This window comes from Osmerus mordax, chromosome 23 (genome assembly GCF_038355195.1).
Source record: "Osmerus mordax isolate fOsmMor3 chromosome 23, fOsmMor3.pri, whole genome shotgun sequence".
NCBI lineage: Eukaryota > Metazoa > Chordata > Actinopteri > Osmeriformes > Osmeridae > Osmerus > Osmerus mordax.
Window position 1 is genome coordinate 1,658,305 of NC_090072.1, and position 15,000 is coordinate 1,673,304.

The window sequence follows — 15,000 nt, forward strand, 5'->3', positions numbered from 1 at the left end:
CCCTCTCTCTCTCTCCCAACACACTAACTCTCTCTCCCAACAGACTGACTCCCTCTCCAGCTCTCTCTCCCAACACACTCACTAACTCTCTCTCAACACACACTCACTCCCTCTCAACATACTGTCATCCTGTCTTTCTCTCTCCAAGCACCATCATTTGCTTATGTTTGCACCACCCTCCCTCCCTCCACCCTCCCTCCTACCCTCCCTCCACCTCTCCCTCCACCCTCCCCTCCCCTCCTACCCTCCATCCCTCTCTCCCTCCACCCTCCCTCCCCTCCCTCCAACCCTCCCTCCCTCCTCCCTCCCTCCACCCTCCCTCCCTCCAGTAGGAGGAAGTAACCCCAGTATTAGAGGCAGTCAACCACACTCAACAGATGTGTATCTCTGGAAATATGTCAACAACAAAACACTCGACCCCTAAACACAACAAGGTTCTGCTGAAAGGTAACATCTGCCAAGACTCCACATGTATAAACACACACGAGTCACCACTCACACACGGCTTCAGCAAGTCTTCCACTTGAAACATTCAAGAGCACGGTGTGAATATTTGGGTGTAGAATGCCCTCTCTGCATTGTACTGACCTGTATGTGAACTGGGGTACCGTGAGAAAGTTACCTTGCCTGTGTGCTGCCCAAAACCAGCTGAGAAACCAAACTAGATCACACACACACATGCAGTCCTATGTTTATTTACAGGCTATCAAATTCAGAATATTATCAATAACAGTAACTCATTTTGGTTAGGACTTTTAACTATCGGTTTAGTTTTTTAAAGGTTTAGATAGGAATCTGTGATGGGATCAGGACTGGAGAATTCCAAGGTACCTGTACATCCATCGGTAATAAAGTCAAACAGGTTACTCACCTTCAGCGATGCGTGCGTTCCAGCGTAGATCAGGGCTGCCGACAAGCTGCAGTTTCTGCTTCCTGTTGCTTCACAGCTGAAACCCTTGGTCTCTGGAGGGGAGGGGCTTCTGGTCTGGAGGGGGAGGGGCTTTCGGTTTGGAGGGGGAGGGGCTTCTGGGACTTTCTCCAGACTGACTTGAGCTGCTTTTCGACATTACCTAACTTAACTCAGGCCTGACAGTGGTAGAGCCAGCTGTCTCCTCCTGAGATACCTAAATAAATAATAGTAATACTCCTAGTTGGTGGTCTTTATCAGTTATATTAATAATTATATTACTACTACTATGAGCCACCAAGTCCTCCAGTTAACTGAATGAATAATAATAAATGTAATCATGAAATCGATATTCTTGTACAAACAAAACACTACAAACCTGCATTAATCCTCATGAGGAGAAAGAGCCAGTTTGTCTCTGACGTTTATTATTCATTCAATAACAAAAGATGGACCTCAATCGAAAGCAGATGTAAACAGGAAGTGAAGACAAACATTACAGTGATCAACAACACGCTTAAACTAACCAGCCTCTAGAATAACACACGTCAACATTGCCGCACACACATCTTTTTTTTTTCTTATTTAAAAAAACCAACAGCACAAAAGTCAAGCTGTGTTACACAGAGTGTGTGGGGTCATATAGGGTGCCTCGTGTGTGGTGTGTGTGTGTGTACGTGTGTGTGTGTACGTGTGTGTGTGTACGTGTGTGTGTGTGTGTGTGTGTGTGTACGTGTGTAAAAAGGGAACAGGTTTTAGACGGTGAATGACCAGTTGATGTTTGTCTGATTCTAATATAAAGATGTTTAAAACGGTTTTGAGATTCTGTCCATGAGGTTAAATGACTGCATGCAGTATTGTAGAAAAACTAGGTCTGAATGCGTCGCAGTCAAATATCAAACCAGACCAAACCAGACTAAACTAGTCTAGTTTAAACCAGACCAGACCATTCAAGTCTAGTATTGTCTTTAAATCAGACCAGTCTAAACCAACCGATCTTAAACCAGCCCAGACCAGTTTAAACCAATGGATCTTTTAACCAGTCTAAACCAGCCAAACCAGTTTAAACCTGCCCATTTTAAGACTGTTTGGAGGCAGAAGCACCATTGTCCTCGTCGTCAGGGGGACAGGCCACAAAGTCAGCGAGCATGGAAGCCATCACTTCCTCGTCCAGCTAGGGGGGGGGAGGGGGAACAAAAGATAAGAGATATGTCAACATGCAGTGACAGGGCAGAGGAGCGAGGCATGCTGCTAGTTATCCACCCTTTGATATGGATTTACACACCCAGCATGCTTTGCAAAGATAATGCTAAGCTACAAGGCTAGGATAATGATTTTTTTTTTACCTTTTTCTTCTCTGTGCCTCCTCCTCCTGTTGTTCTCTCTTCCGTTTAACCCTTTGCCATCTTCTCCATCCGCCTCTCTCTCCTCGTCCTCTTCCGCCCCCCTCTCTCGCTCGGATCCCTCCCCCTCCTTCTCGCTCTGAGCCGATGAGCTCACTTCCTCCCTGGCCGAGTCCCCGCCCCCTTGAGCCTCTTCTCCTTCCCGATTGGGCGGCTGGTCGTCAGCGGCGCTTGTTTCCTGCGAAGCCTCCCGAATAGCCTCCCGTTGCTCGTGCTGATTGGACGGGCCTTCTTCCGAGGAGGAGGTTCCTTCCATCCGACTGGCTCCTGGCTCCCACAACCTTACTTCCTGTCTCTCTCCTTCCTCCTCCTCGGTCTCTTCCCTCTCCTCCAGCGCTCCCCCGTCACGCACAGGATCTGAGGCATGGTCGGGTCGTTCATCCTGTCGTTCTCCTCCTCCTCTCCCTCCCTCTCTCCCTCCCTCTCTTCCTCCATCACCCCGATACTCTCCACCTCCTGCGTCTTCATCCCTTCGTCTCCGTACGGCATCCTCCCCGTCCCCAGTTCCTCTATCCCCCCTTCCCTCTCTCCCTCCACGTGGAATCCCCCCATCCCTCCCTCCTCCCCGACCTCTCCCCGGAGCCCCTCCCCCTCCTCCCTCCCCATCGCCCCTCTCCTGCCCTCGCCTTCCAAACGAGGGATCTCACCCTCCTCCTCTTCGTCCTCCTCCTCGTCCTCCAGCCCCTCCTCTTCTTCCTCCTCCTCCTCTTCCTCCATCTCCTCCTCGTACTCCTCGCCCTCGTAGAAGTCCTCCTCGGCGTAGTCGCTACCCTCCTCGTCCTCCAGCCCCTCCTCCTCCTCCTCCTCCTCGTCCTCCATCTCGTCCTCCTCGTCTTCGTCCGAGCTGTTGATGTTGATGACGGCCGAGTCCTCCTCGTTGGCCTGCTGCTGCTGCTGCAGCTGCCTGGAGGTCTGGGCCAGTTGGCTGTGAAGGGACTGCATCTGCAGGTTGATGCCCAGCGAAGAGGACTGTCCCGGGGCCGGCGTCTGCAGCAGCATCTGCTGGAGCTGAGCTCCAGGCAGGGAGTCCCCCAGGCCACCGGGTGGCGCTGTGAGCTGGGCGGTGGAGTTGAGCGCCGGCACCAGAGACACCAGGGGGCCGGAGACGGGCGGGAAGGAGTTGATGGCGTTGGGGCCGGAGGAGGCGGCGGAGGGGGGGGAGGATGGGGATGGTGATGGAGATGGTGGAGGTGGGGAGGTCGTTTGGGAGCGAGACGTCCATCGCGGACACCCCGGCCACGCCCGTCGCCCCCGTCGCCTCTCCTCCCTGGCCGCCGACGGTTCCCGTCGCCGCGGCCCCCGCGCCTGCCGGAAGCCCTGTCGCCGCGGCGCAGTCCTGGCTGCCTAGCGACAGCATCCCCGGGGGAACGATGACCACGCTGTCGTCAGAGTCGCTGTTCAGCGAGATCTCCACGTCGTCCGCCTCCTCTTTGTCGTAGCGGACGAACACGGGCCTCTGGCTCTCCGGGAGCCCCAGCCCGGCCAGCTCGGCCTGGTGGTGACGGGGGGACAGGAGCATCTCTCCTGGGGCACCCAGGTGACCTGGCTGGCCCGGAGGAACCAGGGGGAGGTGGTTCTCCAGGGAGCCCAGCAGGGAGGCAGGGCCCAGGCCCAGAGGGTGTCTGGCGGGGAAAGGGGGCCCAGGCGCCGGGCCCCCCAGGAGGGTGGGAAGGGTGAGGGAGGGGGCCTGGGAGGGGGCGAGGACCAGGGCGGGTTTGAGGGTGAGGGGGGGCAGGGGGAGGGAGATGGACGGAGTGCGGGGGTGGAGGAGGGAGTTGCATATGGTCAGCGCCTCCGTGCAGAAGGACGACACCTGGAGGGATGGCATGAGAGAGAGAGAGAGTAAGATAGAGAGGGAGGGAGAGAGTGACAGAGAGAGACAATGAAAACAAATGTGCTTGAGGCTCCACACAGTTGGCACGTATGAACACAGTTCCCTGATGCAACTGCATTCTCGGTGTGCAATACCAAACTGGTTTATTGACGAAAGAACAACAGCCTTGTGTTGCGAGAGATAAGGACTAGATTACAGCACACTGCACCAGAACACAGACTTCTACCACCAGTTTGTGTGTATGTATTTAGGGAGTCAGGTGGCTGAGCGGTTAGGGAAGCGGACTAGTAATCAGAAGGTTGCCAGTTCGATTCCCGGCCATGCCAAATGACATTGTGTCCTTGGGCACTTCACCCTACTTGCCTCGGGGGGAATGTCCCTGTACTTACTGTAAGTCGCTCTGGATAAGAGCGTCTGCTAAATGACTAAATGTATGTATTTTATATGTGTGTATGCTTTGTGTGTGTGTGTGACTTGTGTGCGTTTGTGTGTTCTGCGGTATATAATTAACCATGTGTGTGTGCTGTGTGCGTTTACATTGAAAACGGAAGTCTTATTTATACCTATAAGGAAAGAGGAGTTCAGATTAAAGGTTGCGTGTGTGTGCCTATCCGTGCAAACCACACATTTGCTTACCCAAACATTAGACCTAGCGCTTCACATACGTGTGGGCGTGTATATATACACATCTCTCTCCTCACCGTGGTGCTGTGTGTGTGTGTGTGTGCCCTCACCGTGGTGCTGTGTGTGTGTGTGTGTGTGTGCCCTCACCATGGAGCTGTGTGTGTGTGTGTGCCCTCACCATGGAGCTGTGTGTGTGTGTGTGTGTGTGCCCTCACCATGGAGCTGTGTGTGTGTGTGTGTGTGTGTGTGTGTGTGTGTGCCCTCACCATGGAGCTGTGTGTGTGTGTGTGTGTGTGTGCCCTCACCATGGAGCTGTGTGTGTGTGTGTGCCCTCACCATGGAGCTGTGTGTGTGTGTGTGTGTGTGCCCTCACCATGGAGCTGTGTGTGTGTGTGTGTGCCCTCACCATGGAGCTGTGTGTGTGTGTGTGTGTGCGTCCTCACCGTGGTGCTGTTGTCTCGGCGTCCCATGCTGAGCAGTGACACGGCGCAGGTGAGCGGGGGGGGCCAGCGAGGGGGGGGCACCAGGATCAGGGCCAGCAGGAGGCGGTACAGCTCCCTGCGGGGGGCGGGGCCCCCGTACTGGCCGCTCGGCCCCCCAGGGCCCCGGGACCCCCCGTCCCCCCTGGCCTGCTGCTGCAGACGCACACACAGGGGCAACACCACGTCGTGGAGGCGCTGCGGGGGAGGGGAGGGGCAGAGTTAGCACACACACACGTGAAAATACAAACACGTGCTCTCGTGGTCTTTCAGACACACACTCAGAATCAGGTTTATTCGTCATGTATGTTATACAAATACGGAATTTACTGTGGCAGGGAGGTGCAAACACTAAACATATACGAATCTTAAATTAAGTAAAGGTACAGAAGTTGAACTATTCCTAAGAACTAAACAATCTAAGAATAAAACAATTTTAATATAAAATATATATAAAAATAAGAATAAGCAGCATGAGTGGTCAACATAGTGCAATCAGATACTGGGTTAAATAATGAATGAATGAATGTCACACGCACGCACACACACACACACACACCTTGTGAAAGTCTTCCTTCAGCAGAGCTCCGCTGGTCAGTACGATGTGTCTGAGAGCTGCAACACAAACAGGAAATAGATCCAAAATGCGTTACAATACGCTACAAGACTTAAGATTCTTACAACACAGATGTCGACATCTTAGTGACAAGGCTTCCAACACTAAGTACTTGACCACACCTCTCCTCGACAGGCCCCGCCCACTTACCCCTGAGCGCAGACAGACACGTGTCCTGATTGGCCAGGGCGTCTCCTTTCCTCTGGATGGAAGCCCCGCCCACATCACCAACAGCCAATCCCTTGGACCGCCGGGGGCCGGGCTTGCTGCCTGGACCCACAAGATCAGAGGATGCTGTCGATGGGCCCGCCCTCAACTGGAGGAGGAGACACGGAGGGAGGATGAAGGAGGAAAGGAAGGAGGGAGTGAGGAACCAGGTAGGGAGAAAAGTGTGGATGTGAGGGATGCAGAAGAGAGGAATATTTCAAAACAATAATGTTGGAATACAATTATTCCTATTACTATTCTTAGATGTCTATGATTATTATTATGGGGTGGAAACCCTGTCCGTCCAGAAATGTGATTGGTCTTTCACCTTGACAGAGTCCGCTCCCGGCGTGATGTCACCCAGGAGGTGAGCGAATAGGAGCTCAGAGTGGGCGGGGCTACCCTGCAGGATGCCAGACGAAGCCCCGCCCACTCTCACCCACAGTTCCAACGTTTTGAACACCGACACCCGCACTGCACTGTGGGAAACAGAGAGTGTGAGTGAGTGTGTGTGCGTATAGTGGGGGGGTGAGAGTGTGTATGTATGTGTAAATGTGTGTGTGTGTGTTACCTGAAGGCCCACTGCTGTCCCAGGCTGCTCTATGGTGGAGGGCTGTGTGTGTGTGTGTGTGCACAGGGTGTGTGTGTGTGTGCACAGGGTGTGTGTGTGTGTGTGCACAGGGTGTGTGTGTGCACAGGGTGTGTGTGTGTGTGTGTGTGTACGGGGTGTGTGTGTGTGGGTGTGTGTGTGTGTGTGCACGGGGTGTGTGTGTGCACAGGGTGTGTGTGTGCACAGGGTGTGTGTGTGCACAGGGTGTGTGTGTGTGTGTGCACAGGGTGTGTGTGTGCACAGGGTGTGTGTGTGTGTGCACAGGGTGTGTGTGTGCACAGGGTGTGTGTGTGTGTGTGCACAGGGTGTGTGTGTGTGTTACCTGAAGGCCCTCTGCTGGCCCAGGCTGCTCTCTGGTGGAGGGCTCCAGGCTGACAGGGTCTGGGAGAAAAGCCTCTGCAGCAGACTGGAGTACTGGACCATCCCCCCTCCCACCCTGACACACACACACACACAATAACACTCATTATCTACTTCATAAATGTTTTATTAAACTAACTAAATAACCAGATATTAGTGTAGGAATGTGTGTGTGTGTGTGTGTGTGTGTGTACTTACGCAGAGATGAGCGCCTGCAGAACCTCCAGTGTGTGTGTGTGTACGCCCGGCAGCATCAGCAGCTTCACACAGCCGTCTCCCGTCATGTTCTGGTAACACACACCAGCGTCAACACACACGTGTGTATGGTAGGTGTGTGTGTGTGTGTGTGTGAGAAGTGTGTGTGTGAGGTGTGTGTGGTGTGTGTGTGTGAGGTGTGTGTGTGTGTGTGGTGTGTGTGTGAGGTGTGTGTGTGTGTGTGAGGTGTGTGTGTGTGTGTGTGTGTGGTGTGTGAGGTGTGTGTGTGTGAGGTGTGTGTGTGTGAGGTGTGTGTGTGTAACACTCACTATGCTCTTGCAGCTGACGGCCAGGGCGCGACACACCAGGTTGAGGACCTGCTGCACGGGCAGACGCACAGCTGAGGCTGGGTCCACACTGTGGGGGGAGGAGAGAGGGGAGAGAGACAGAGAGAGGTGATGGAGGAGAGAGGGGAGAGAGACAGAGAGGTGATGGAGGAGAGAGGGGAGAGAGACAGAGAGGTGATGGAGGAGAGAGGGGAGAGAGACAGAGAGAAGTGATGGAGGAGAGAGGGGAGAGAGACAGAGAGAAGTGATGGAGGAGAGGGGGGGGAGAGACAGAGAGAAGTGATGGAGGAGAGGGGGGGGAGAGACAGAGAGAAGTGATGGAGGAGAGGGGGGGGAGAGAGAGAGAGGTGGTGGAGGAGAGAGGGGGGAGGAGGGAGAGTAAATCACAGTGTGTATGTGTTGGTGTGTGAGCTGTGTATGAATGCGTTCCTGAGATTGTGTGTGTGTGTGTGTGTGTGTGTGTGTGTGTACCTGAGTGTGTGTGTGTGTGTGTGTACCTGAGTGTGTGTGTGTGTGTGTGTGTGTGTGTACCTGAGTGTGTGTGTGTGTGTGTACCTGAGTGTGTGTACCTGAGTGTGTGTGTGTGTGTGTACCTGAGTGTGTGTGTGAGGGCCAGACACACCGCCCGGTAGCGGTGCTGCACCTGCAGCAGGACCAGGGGGTCTGTGTCATCCAGGAGGGGGTAGGGCAGCTCCACGCCCGGGCCCTCGTACTGCACCGTCCCCTCTGCACCACCAGGGGGCACACTCCGTTACTCACACAGAACACCAACCACCACCACCACTGTTACATACACAGCACACCACCACCACCAAAACTGTACCTGGCTCTGAACTTTGGTAGAGCTGTGCCAGCAAGCCATTGGCTGATGCCAGCAGACAGTGGATCTGATTGGTCCAGCCCTCCGCTCTGCCCCCGCCTCCTCCTCTCTCCAAGACTCCGCCCAGACAGGGCAGGCGACCGTAACACTCACACGCCATCTGGAGACAGAGAGACACAGAGAGAGAGAGGTACAGAGAGAGAGAGAGAGACACAGAGAGAGAGAGGTACAGAGAGAGAGAGAGAGAGAGAGAGAGAGAGGGAGAGAGAGAGAGAGAGAGGGAGAGAGAGAGAGAGGGAGAGGGAGAGGGAGAGGAGGAGGAAGAGAGGAGAGAAGGAGGGGGAGGAGAGAGAGAGAGGAAGAAAGGAGAGAGAGAGATAGAGAGAAGGAGGGAGTGGAAGAGGGGGAAAAGTGAGAGAGGGGATGAGGCAAGTGAAAGAGAGTACATTGAGGCAAACCAGATTAGAGTATGAGGTGGAAGAGAGGAAGTGATGGTTGGATGAAATATTCAATATGAAGGATGACAAAGCCCAACGTGACTGACCTCTTGTATTTTAAGATGGGCATTGTCCATCCTGGACAGAAAATAGGCTCCCAACTTATCCTGTAGAGACAGGCGTCACGCAACAACACAGTATGAAACACAACTGGGCTCCACAAATACTTAGTATCTGTAAATACGGGGTTAGTTTGTTTTCTCACCCTGAGCGAGCCACAGGCTCTGGGGTAGTACATCATACAGGCCGTCATGCCCTCCATTGCTGCTAGGTGGCACTGTCACACACACACACAAACATGTTCAGCGCATGTTCCACACCCTAGCATGGACACATCACTTATCAAGATTTAGAGAGAGAGAAACAGAGAGACATAGAGAGAGAGAAACGGAGAGGGAGAGAGAAAGAGTGAGTGATAAAGGAGAAACTTTAGGGGAAAATCTCACAACAGGTGTGAGGTCAGCAGCACAGCCCAGCCCGGGGTGACCGGACCGGCTCTCCCCAGACCAGGAGCAACAGAGACCAGCGCTCACCTCAGACTTGAGGCCTAGGAGGGAGGTGAGGATCCCCAGGGTAGAGTTGAGGCCCACCTCCCGGGCGAGCTCCGGCAGCTGGGAGGAGAACTGGAGCAGGTCCTGGAGAACACTCACTGCCAGCTGGAGGGACGGGAGAGGAGCCTGGGACTGAGAGAGGGAGGAGGAGGAGAGAGGGAAGAGAGAGGGAAGAGAGAGGGAAGAGAGAGGGAGAGAGAGGGAGGGAGGGAGGGAGGGAGAGAGGGAGGGAGGAGAGAGAGGGAGGGAGGGAGGGAGGGAGGAGAGAGGAGGGAGGAGAGAGGGAGGGAGAGAGAGGGGGAGAGGGAGGGAGAGAGAGAGGGAGGAGAGGGAGAGAGGGAGGAGAGAGGGAGGAGAGAGGGAGGAGGACGAGAGAGGGAGGAGGAGGAGAGAGGGAGGGAGGAGAGAGGGAGGGAGGGAGGGAGAGAGGGAGGAGAGAGGAGAGAGGGAGGGAGGAGAGAGGGAGGGAGAGAGAGAGAGAGGGGGAGAGGGAGGAGAGGGAGAGGGAGGGAGGAGAGAGGGAGGAGGAGAGAGGGAGGGAGGAGAGAGGGAGGATAGAGGGAGGGAGGATAGAGGGAGGGAGGGAGAGAGGGAGGAGAGAGGGAGGAGAGGAGTAGAAGAGAGGGAGGAGAGAGGGAGGGAGGAGAGGAGAGAGGGAGGAGGAGAGGAGTAGAAGAGAGGGAAGTGATAAGAAAAGGATAAGAGCATGGAAGTGATGTGTGTGTGTGTGTTTAGTGTGTGTGTGCATGGTGTATGTGTGTGTCCTGTGTGAGCACCCTACCTGTATAACCTGTTGAACGGACCTCAGCCATGACAGACAGTGCTGCTGAAACACCTCACTTGAGGAGTCCTTCACCAACACCGACAGCAAGCACAAGCCTTCAAATCTGACACACACACACAGAGAAGGAGAGAGAGGGAGCGAAGGAGAGAAACAGGGCGTCAGAGAGACACAAGCTTTGAGTTATCTCCTAAAAACTGCGATCCGTTCAATCAATTCCCTATCGCCCACCGTGTTGCTATAGCGACGCACCTGGTTTTGCTGGAGCTGAGCTTCGCGTTGATGAGACCCACGAGTCCCCCCACGGCACCAGAACTCTGTAGGATGAAAACGACTTGTTTTCAAGTGACAGGCCAAAACCACCGAGACGATTTGTAAAAGCTTTGCTAAGTTATCGTAAGCTTGTGTGTTGTAGCTAGTGTAGTGTCACACTGATGTACATAAAAGGAAATACAAATGCAAAGCGGGCCGGTCCATCTCAGTGTAGCCTGTACACTGACGTTGCTACGAAGCGGTTGGGAGTTAGACTATCAGTTAGCCTGCTAGCTGATATTACCTGTGTCGAGACCACGCCATGTTCCCGGTAATTTGATAGAAGTGCGGGAAGATACTCGGGCCGTTGCTCTTTCAGAAGAGACACCAAACCCTCCGTTAAACGCATACTGTTTGGGCCATGCAGCCAAGCCGATGTAGCCATCTTGCTCGCCACTTCGCCACGCAACGGCGTCAGAATAAAGCGACCAACCTGGAGATATGGTTGATGACGTAAATATAATGCGACTTCAGATAAAGTCTGTGGGATTTAATATGTTAGGTTACTCTCTAGTTGAGGGGTAAAAACGGTTGGTGTCTGTATACGCGCTTTAGAGTTCGATGGTCGTTATAAATTCACTGTTATCGTGCCTTGTGAGGTTAGTGAGTTAATTGTATCCGCCTGGACCGTCGAGGAGGAGTGAAGTGGTACTGATGGCTAACGACAGACTTCGAGCGCTCGAGGAGACCGAGAAGGAAATCGCGATGATTCTGCAGTGTGCTGGTCCGTGCACTATTGACAGCCCGTCGCAATCATCAGACGTGTATTTTTCTTATAACGTTGGTGTTTACAAATGTCTTTATTTTGTGTTTAGTCTGTTAAACAGTGTTTCTTATTCATAACCTCTCATCGGTCTCCTAGGCAACATCGTACTGGAGCTGTCAAAAGACAAACACAACGCCAGTTTCCTGGACCGACAGCTCGGCCAGTTTCAAGGTTCCGTTAACAGAGTGGAGAGCGAGCTCAGCTCACAGATCCGCTACCTCACTCAGGTAGGTTCCGCATCATGAAACACACACACACACCCTCTGATAAACTCTTAGTCGGTCGACACTTGACACCCACCCCTCCACCACCCAGGTGGCCACAGGTCAGCCCCACGAGGGCTCCACCTACTCGGCCAGGAAGGACTGCCAGATGGCCCTGAACCGTGCTGAGTACGCCCGCGTCAAGCTAGGGGAGCTAGGACGCACCTGCGAGCTCACACTGGACCCTCAGACCTGAGGAGGGAGAGCTGGAGGAGGGAGGGAGGACTTGATAACGACCATTCCTTATCAGGCTACATGATCAGAGGAGAGGGGGACAGAGAGACGAAGCTGAAATGATCTGACAGAGAAGATGAACGGTCAGATGTTTGTCAACGTTGGCAGCTTGATGTGTGCATGTGCGTGAGGTCAGGAGGTTCGTTTTTCAATCTGTTGAGAAGATGAGGTGCTGTGTCGTCGTATTTTGTATAGCTCATAAGAGTATGGTACCAGGAGATCTTTTTTATTAAAACTTTTTTTCACTGTGTTCGTGGGCTTGTGTGTTGATACTGTCAGTCTCCTAACACACACACACACACACACACACACACACACACAAACACACACACACACACACACACACAGATACTCCAATAGTGAGACATAGAGACAACGGTGTATGTTAACTGTTTTTTCATATTTTTTAATTTTCTAAAATGCAGTACAAAATAAAGAAGCAACATATATTTTCCAATGTTTGTTTTTTCTGAGTAACATTTTAAAATATTGTACTTTTTTCATTTACGGTTTTTTTCAGTTTTATTGACTAAAATAACATATTGCTTATACATCTTTCCTCGATAACAATATACTTTTTCTCATCGTATCTGTGAATTAATTAAATTACCAGGTAGCACTGAAGTATCATTCTATGAATCGCATGTTTAGTAGTAATAGTTGTAGTAGCTTAAATTTGTCCTTTAGATAAAAAAAATCTAGTAAAATAGACTTGGAACACGGCAGTCTACTATGACGTGATGGCGTGCGTTTCCATGGATACCTCAACTAAAATGGAAGGGAACAAAATCAAAACATTTCTGCACTTGACTTGACAGAACGGGGGAGACAATCTGATTAACATTTTTTTTTAACATAAAAATAATCCAATATAAGAACATTTACATGGGACGTCTCCTGTGTTTTGGAGTTCTAAAAAGGTCTATCACAATTATTAGTCACAACGTTTTCATATTGTTGCCAGTGCATTGTAAGAATGCCATGCCATGCATCCAATCACAATATGAACATACAGACTGTGACGTCGGCGTGTGACGTTACGTTTCGCGATGTTGTTGATGCCTCAGAAGATCTACAGTTTCTCGTCACCTGCTAACATTGCTAGCACACGAGCCGTGTCACACTAAACGACAGATTCTTTAAAACCGTGTTTAAACACTGGCGGACGGACGGACAAATGGAATTTACAGAAGTTGAATTCAGGCTGCACACAATAAAAAATACATTCTTGTCTTTGAACAAAAACGTCTGAGGGGTACCCAGACGACTCGGCCCTACAGGACGAGAAGCCCTGGAGAAGGGAGGGGTAGGAGGGGGGTAGGAGGAGGGGTACCCGATCCAAACCTATGAAGTCTAGAAACAGAATTGCTAGAGTTTCTATTTGAGTGTTTTGTTTTGGTGCTAGACCCTGATGTGTACGGGACAGCGTAGCCAAGGGGACCTGAATGAAATGACTAAATGGGACTTGGGGGGGACTGGCTATGCCCCTGGTACGGGAATAAAAAGAAGATAAAACAGTGTATGGGAGTCAAGGGAGTCAGTTGGCTGAGCGGTGAGGGAGTCGGGCTAGTAATCCGAAGGTTGCCAGTTCGATTCCCGGTCATGCCAACTGACGTTGTGTCCTTGGGCAAGGCACTTCACCCTACTTGCCTCGGGGGAATGTCCCTGTACTTACTGTAAGTCGCTCTGGATAAGAGCGTCTGCTAAATGACTAAATGTAAAATGTAAATGTAAAATGTATGGAGAAACAGGAAGTGTCTGTGTACTCTCTTATTCTGTGTGCTGCAACGAACCAACAGAGAGAAGAAGGAAAAATATAGTATATATATAGTAGTATGTAGTAAATCAGACTAAACTAGTTGACAACCGATCTGAAAGTCCAAGCCAAGCGACAGTCTCTGCAATGGATTCAGATCTTCCTTTCTGCATGTTTGGCCTTTTCCTTTCGTTTAACGGACTGGAGCGAGAGCTGTGTACTAAGACCGGCTTCCCGCGTCCATAACCGAGTGGCAGAACATCTACAGCAGACGAGCCTACAGCAGGGTCTTCATCCTCATCATCACCTGATTCTTTACCACGCAAAATACAACAATGTCGTTTTTCACCCATAAAAGGACAAGTAACGACAACATTTGAATTAAGTATATCTCTGGAGAATATAACAACAAAAATAATATATATATATATTTGCCCTCCTTCCACTTGATTCGTGTCCTAAGATCTGTCTCTATATAGATTTTAGGAGGAAAATAACAATGCTGGTTTCAAAACTCTATATAAGACCAAACTATATAAGACTTATAGTAGGAGAGACACAGAACCAAACTATGCCTTTTACAGACCGACCTAGGATCACATCTCACCTGACCCCAGATCTGTGCTTACAATCCAATATATTTCGCGATTTCTACATCAAATATACAGTAGTCCTATCCCTGAACCTGACACACAGAGCAGCACTTCCTCTACCTGACACCAGGGGGCGCCATGACACCCAGCTCCATCCCCTGGCATTAGCGTGTGCGCCCACGTCCTTCCTGTCCTTCTACAAGCCCACAACGCCACACTGCAGCCCCACTGACACACGCATCTCGTTTATGGATCGCAAAACACACCTCTGCCTGTAAGATGGTATCTAAACGCACACCTCTACTTCATGGACACAGTCACTGTTCACACCGTAATAGATAAACAACATAATAGATAAGGTAGTCGTGTGTGTGTGTATGGAGAAGTGCCATAGTCAAATCAATCATCATTAATCAAGAAGGAAAAACATGACGACAATAATAATTGCATAAACCCTATGCTTGTGTTCCCTATAAGTAGTTGTGCAGAAATAGAGAGAGATTTAACATGGTTCTGACATCATAGCCAACATCTGCTCCACCTCCACTGAGACCTCACACACATATAATCAACCCTGAATCTACGGATCCAAACATAGAATATATACCTAACGATGTTGGACGGCTTTTTCCCCCAGATCTCTCCATCTGTCCCTTCACTTCTGCCCCACTTTCTCTCTCTTTCATTCATTTGTTCTCTGTTTCTGACCCTGGGTTTAGAGAAAGAAGGCAGGGAGAGAGGAGTAGGGAGAGGATGAGAGAGAGGAGGATGAGAGGAGAGAATGAGAGAGGAGGGGATGAGAGGAGGAGAGATGAGAAGAAAGGAGGACATGAGATGAGGAGGGA

The 15,000-nt window shown here is 51.3% G+C and overlaps 4 protein-coding genes across 4 annotated transcripts in view; 1 reads left to right on the forward strand and 3 right to left on the reverse strand.

Annotated features, from left to right (window-relative positions):
• Positions 1–1,292, reverse strand: part of alox12 (arachidonate 12-lipoxygenase) — a 5,348-nt gene extending 4,056 nt beyond the window's left edge. Inside the window, exons 1-2 of the mRNA XM_067262001.1 lie at positions 1,287–1,292; positions 872–985 (exon numbers count right to left, since the gene is read on the reverse strand). Coding sequence (XP_067118102.1) covers positions 872–985; positions 1,287–1,292 — 120 coding nt within the window. The remainder of the gene's footprint in view (positions 1–871; positions 986–1,286) is intronic.
• A 313-nt stretch (positions 1,293–1,605) lies between these two features.
• Positions 1,606–11,004, reverse strand: pelp1 (proline, glutamate and leucine rich protein 1). Its single transcript, XM_067261765.1, is given in 19 exon segments — positions 1,606–2,083; positions 2,242–2,655; positions 2,658–3,449; positions 3,481–4,123; positions 5,212–5,445; positions 5,807–5,862; positions 6,014–6,179; positions 6,399–6,549; positions 7,003–7,116; positions 7,239–7,327; positions 7,565–7,652; positions 8,176–8,308; positions 8,406–8,562; positions 8,947–9,006; positions 9,105–9,176; positions 9,433–9,582; positions 10,232–10,337; positions 10,484–10,548; positions 10,788–11,004. Coding segments are annotated over 19 exon segments (3,729 nt in total). The 5' UTR covers positions 10,929–11,004; the 3' UTR covers positions 1,606–1,985.
• On the forward strand, positions 10,994–12,056 carry med11 (mediator complex subunit 11). Its single transcript, XM_067261764.1, has 3 exons — positions 10,994–11,267; positions 11,406–11,536; positions 11,625–12,056. The coding sequence occupies exons 1-3, from the start codon at positions 11,198–11,200 to the stop codon at positions 11,766–11,768; spliced, it is 345 nt and encodes a 114-aa protein (XP_067117865.1). The 5' UTR covers positions 10,994–11,197; the 3' UTR covers positions 11,769–12,056.
• A 1,420-nt stretch (positions 12,057–13,476) lies between these two features.
• Positions 13,477–15,000, reverse strand: part of LOC136967812 (arrestin red cell-like) — a 7,334-nt gene continuing 5,810 nt past the window's right edge. The window contains exon 9 of the mRNA XM_067261761.1: positions 13,477–15,000. This exon is cut by the window's right edge and continues 228 nt beyond it. The gene's annotated coding sequence lies outside the window, so the exon portion shown is untranslated.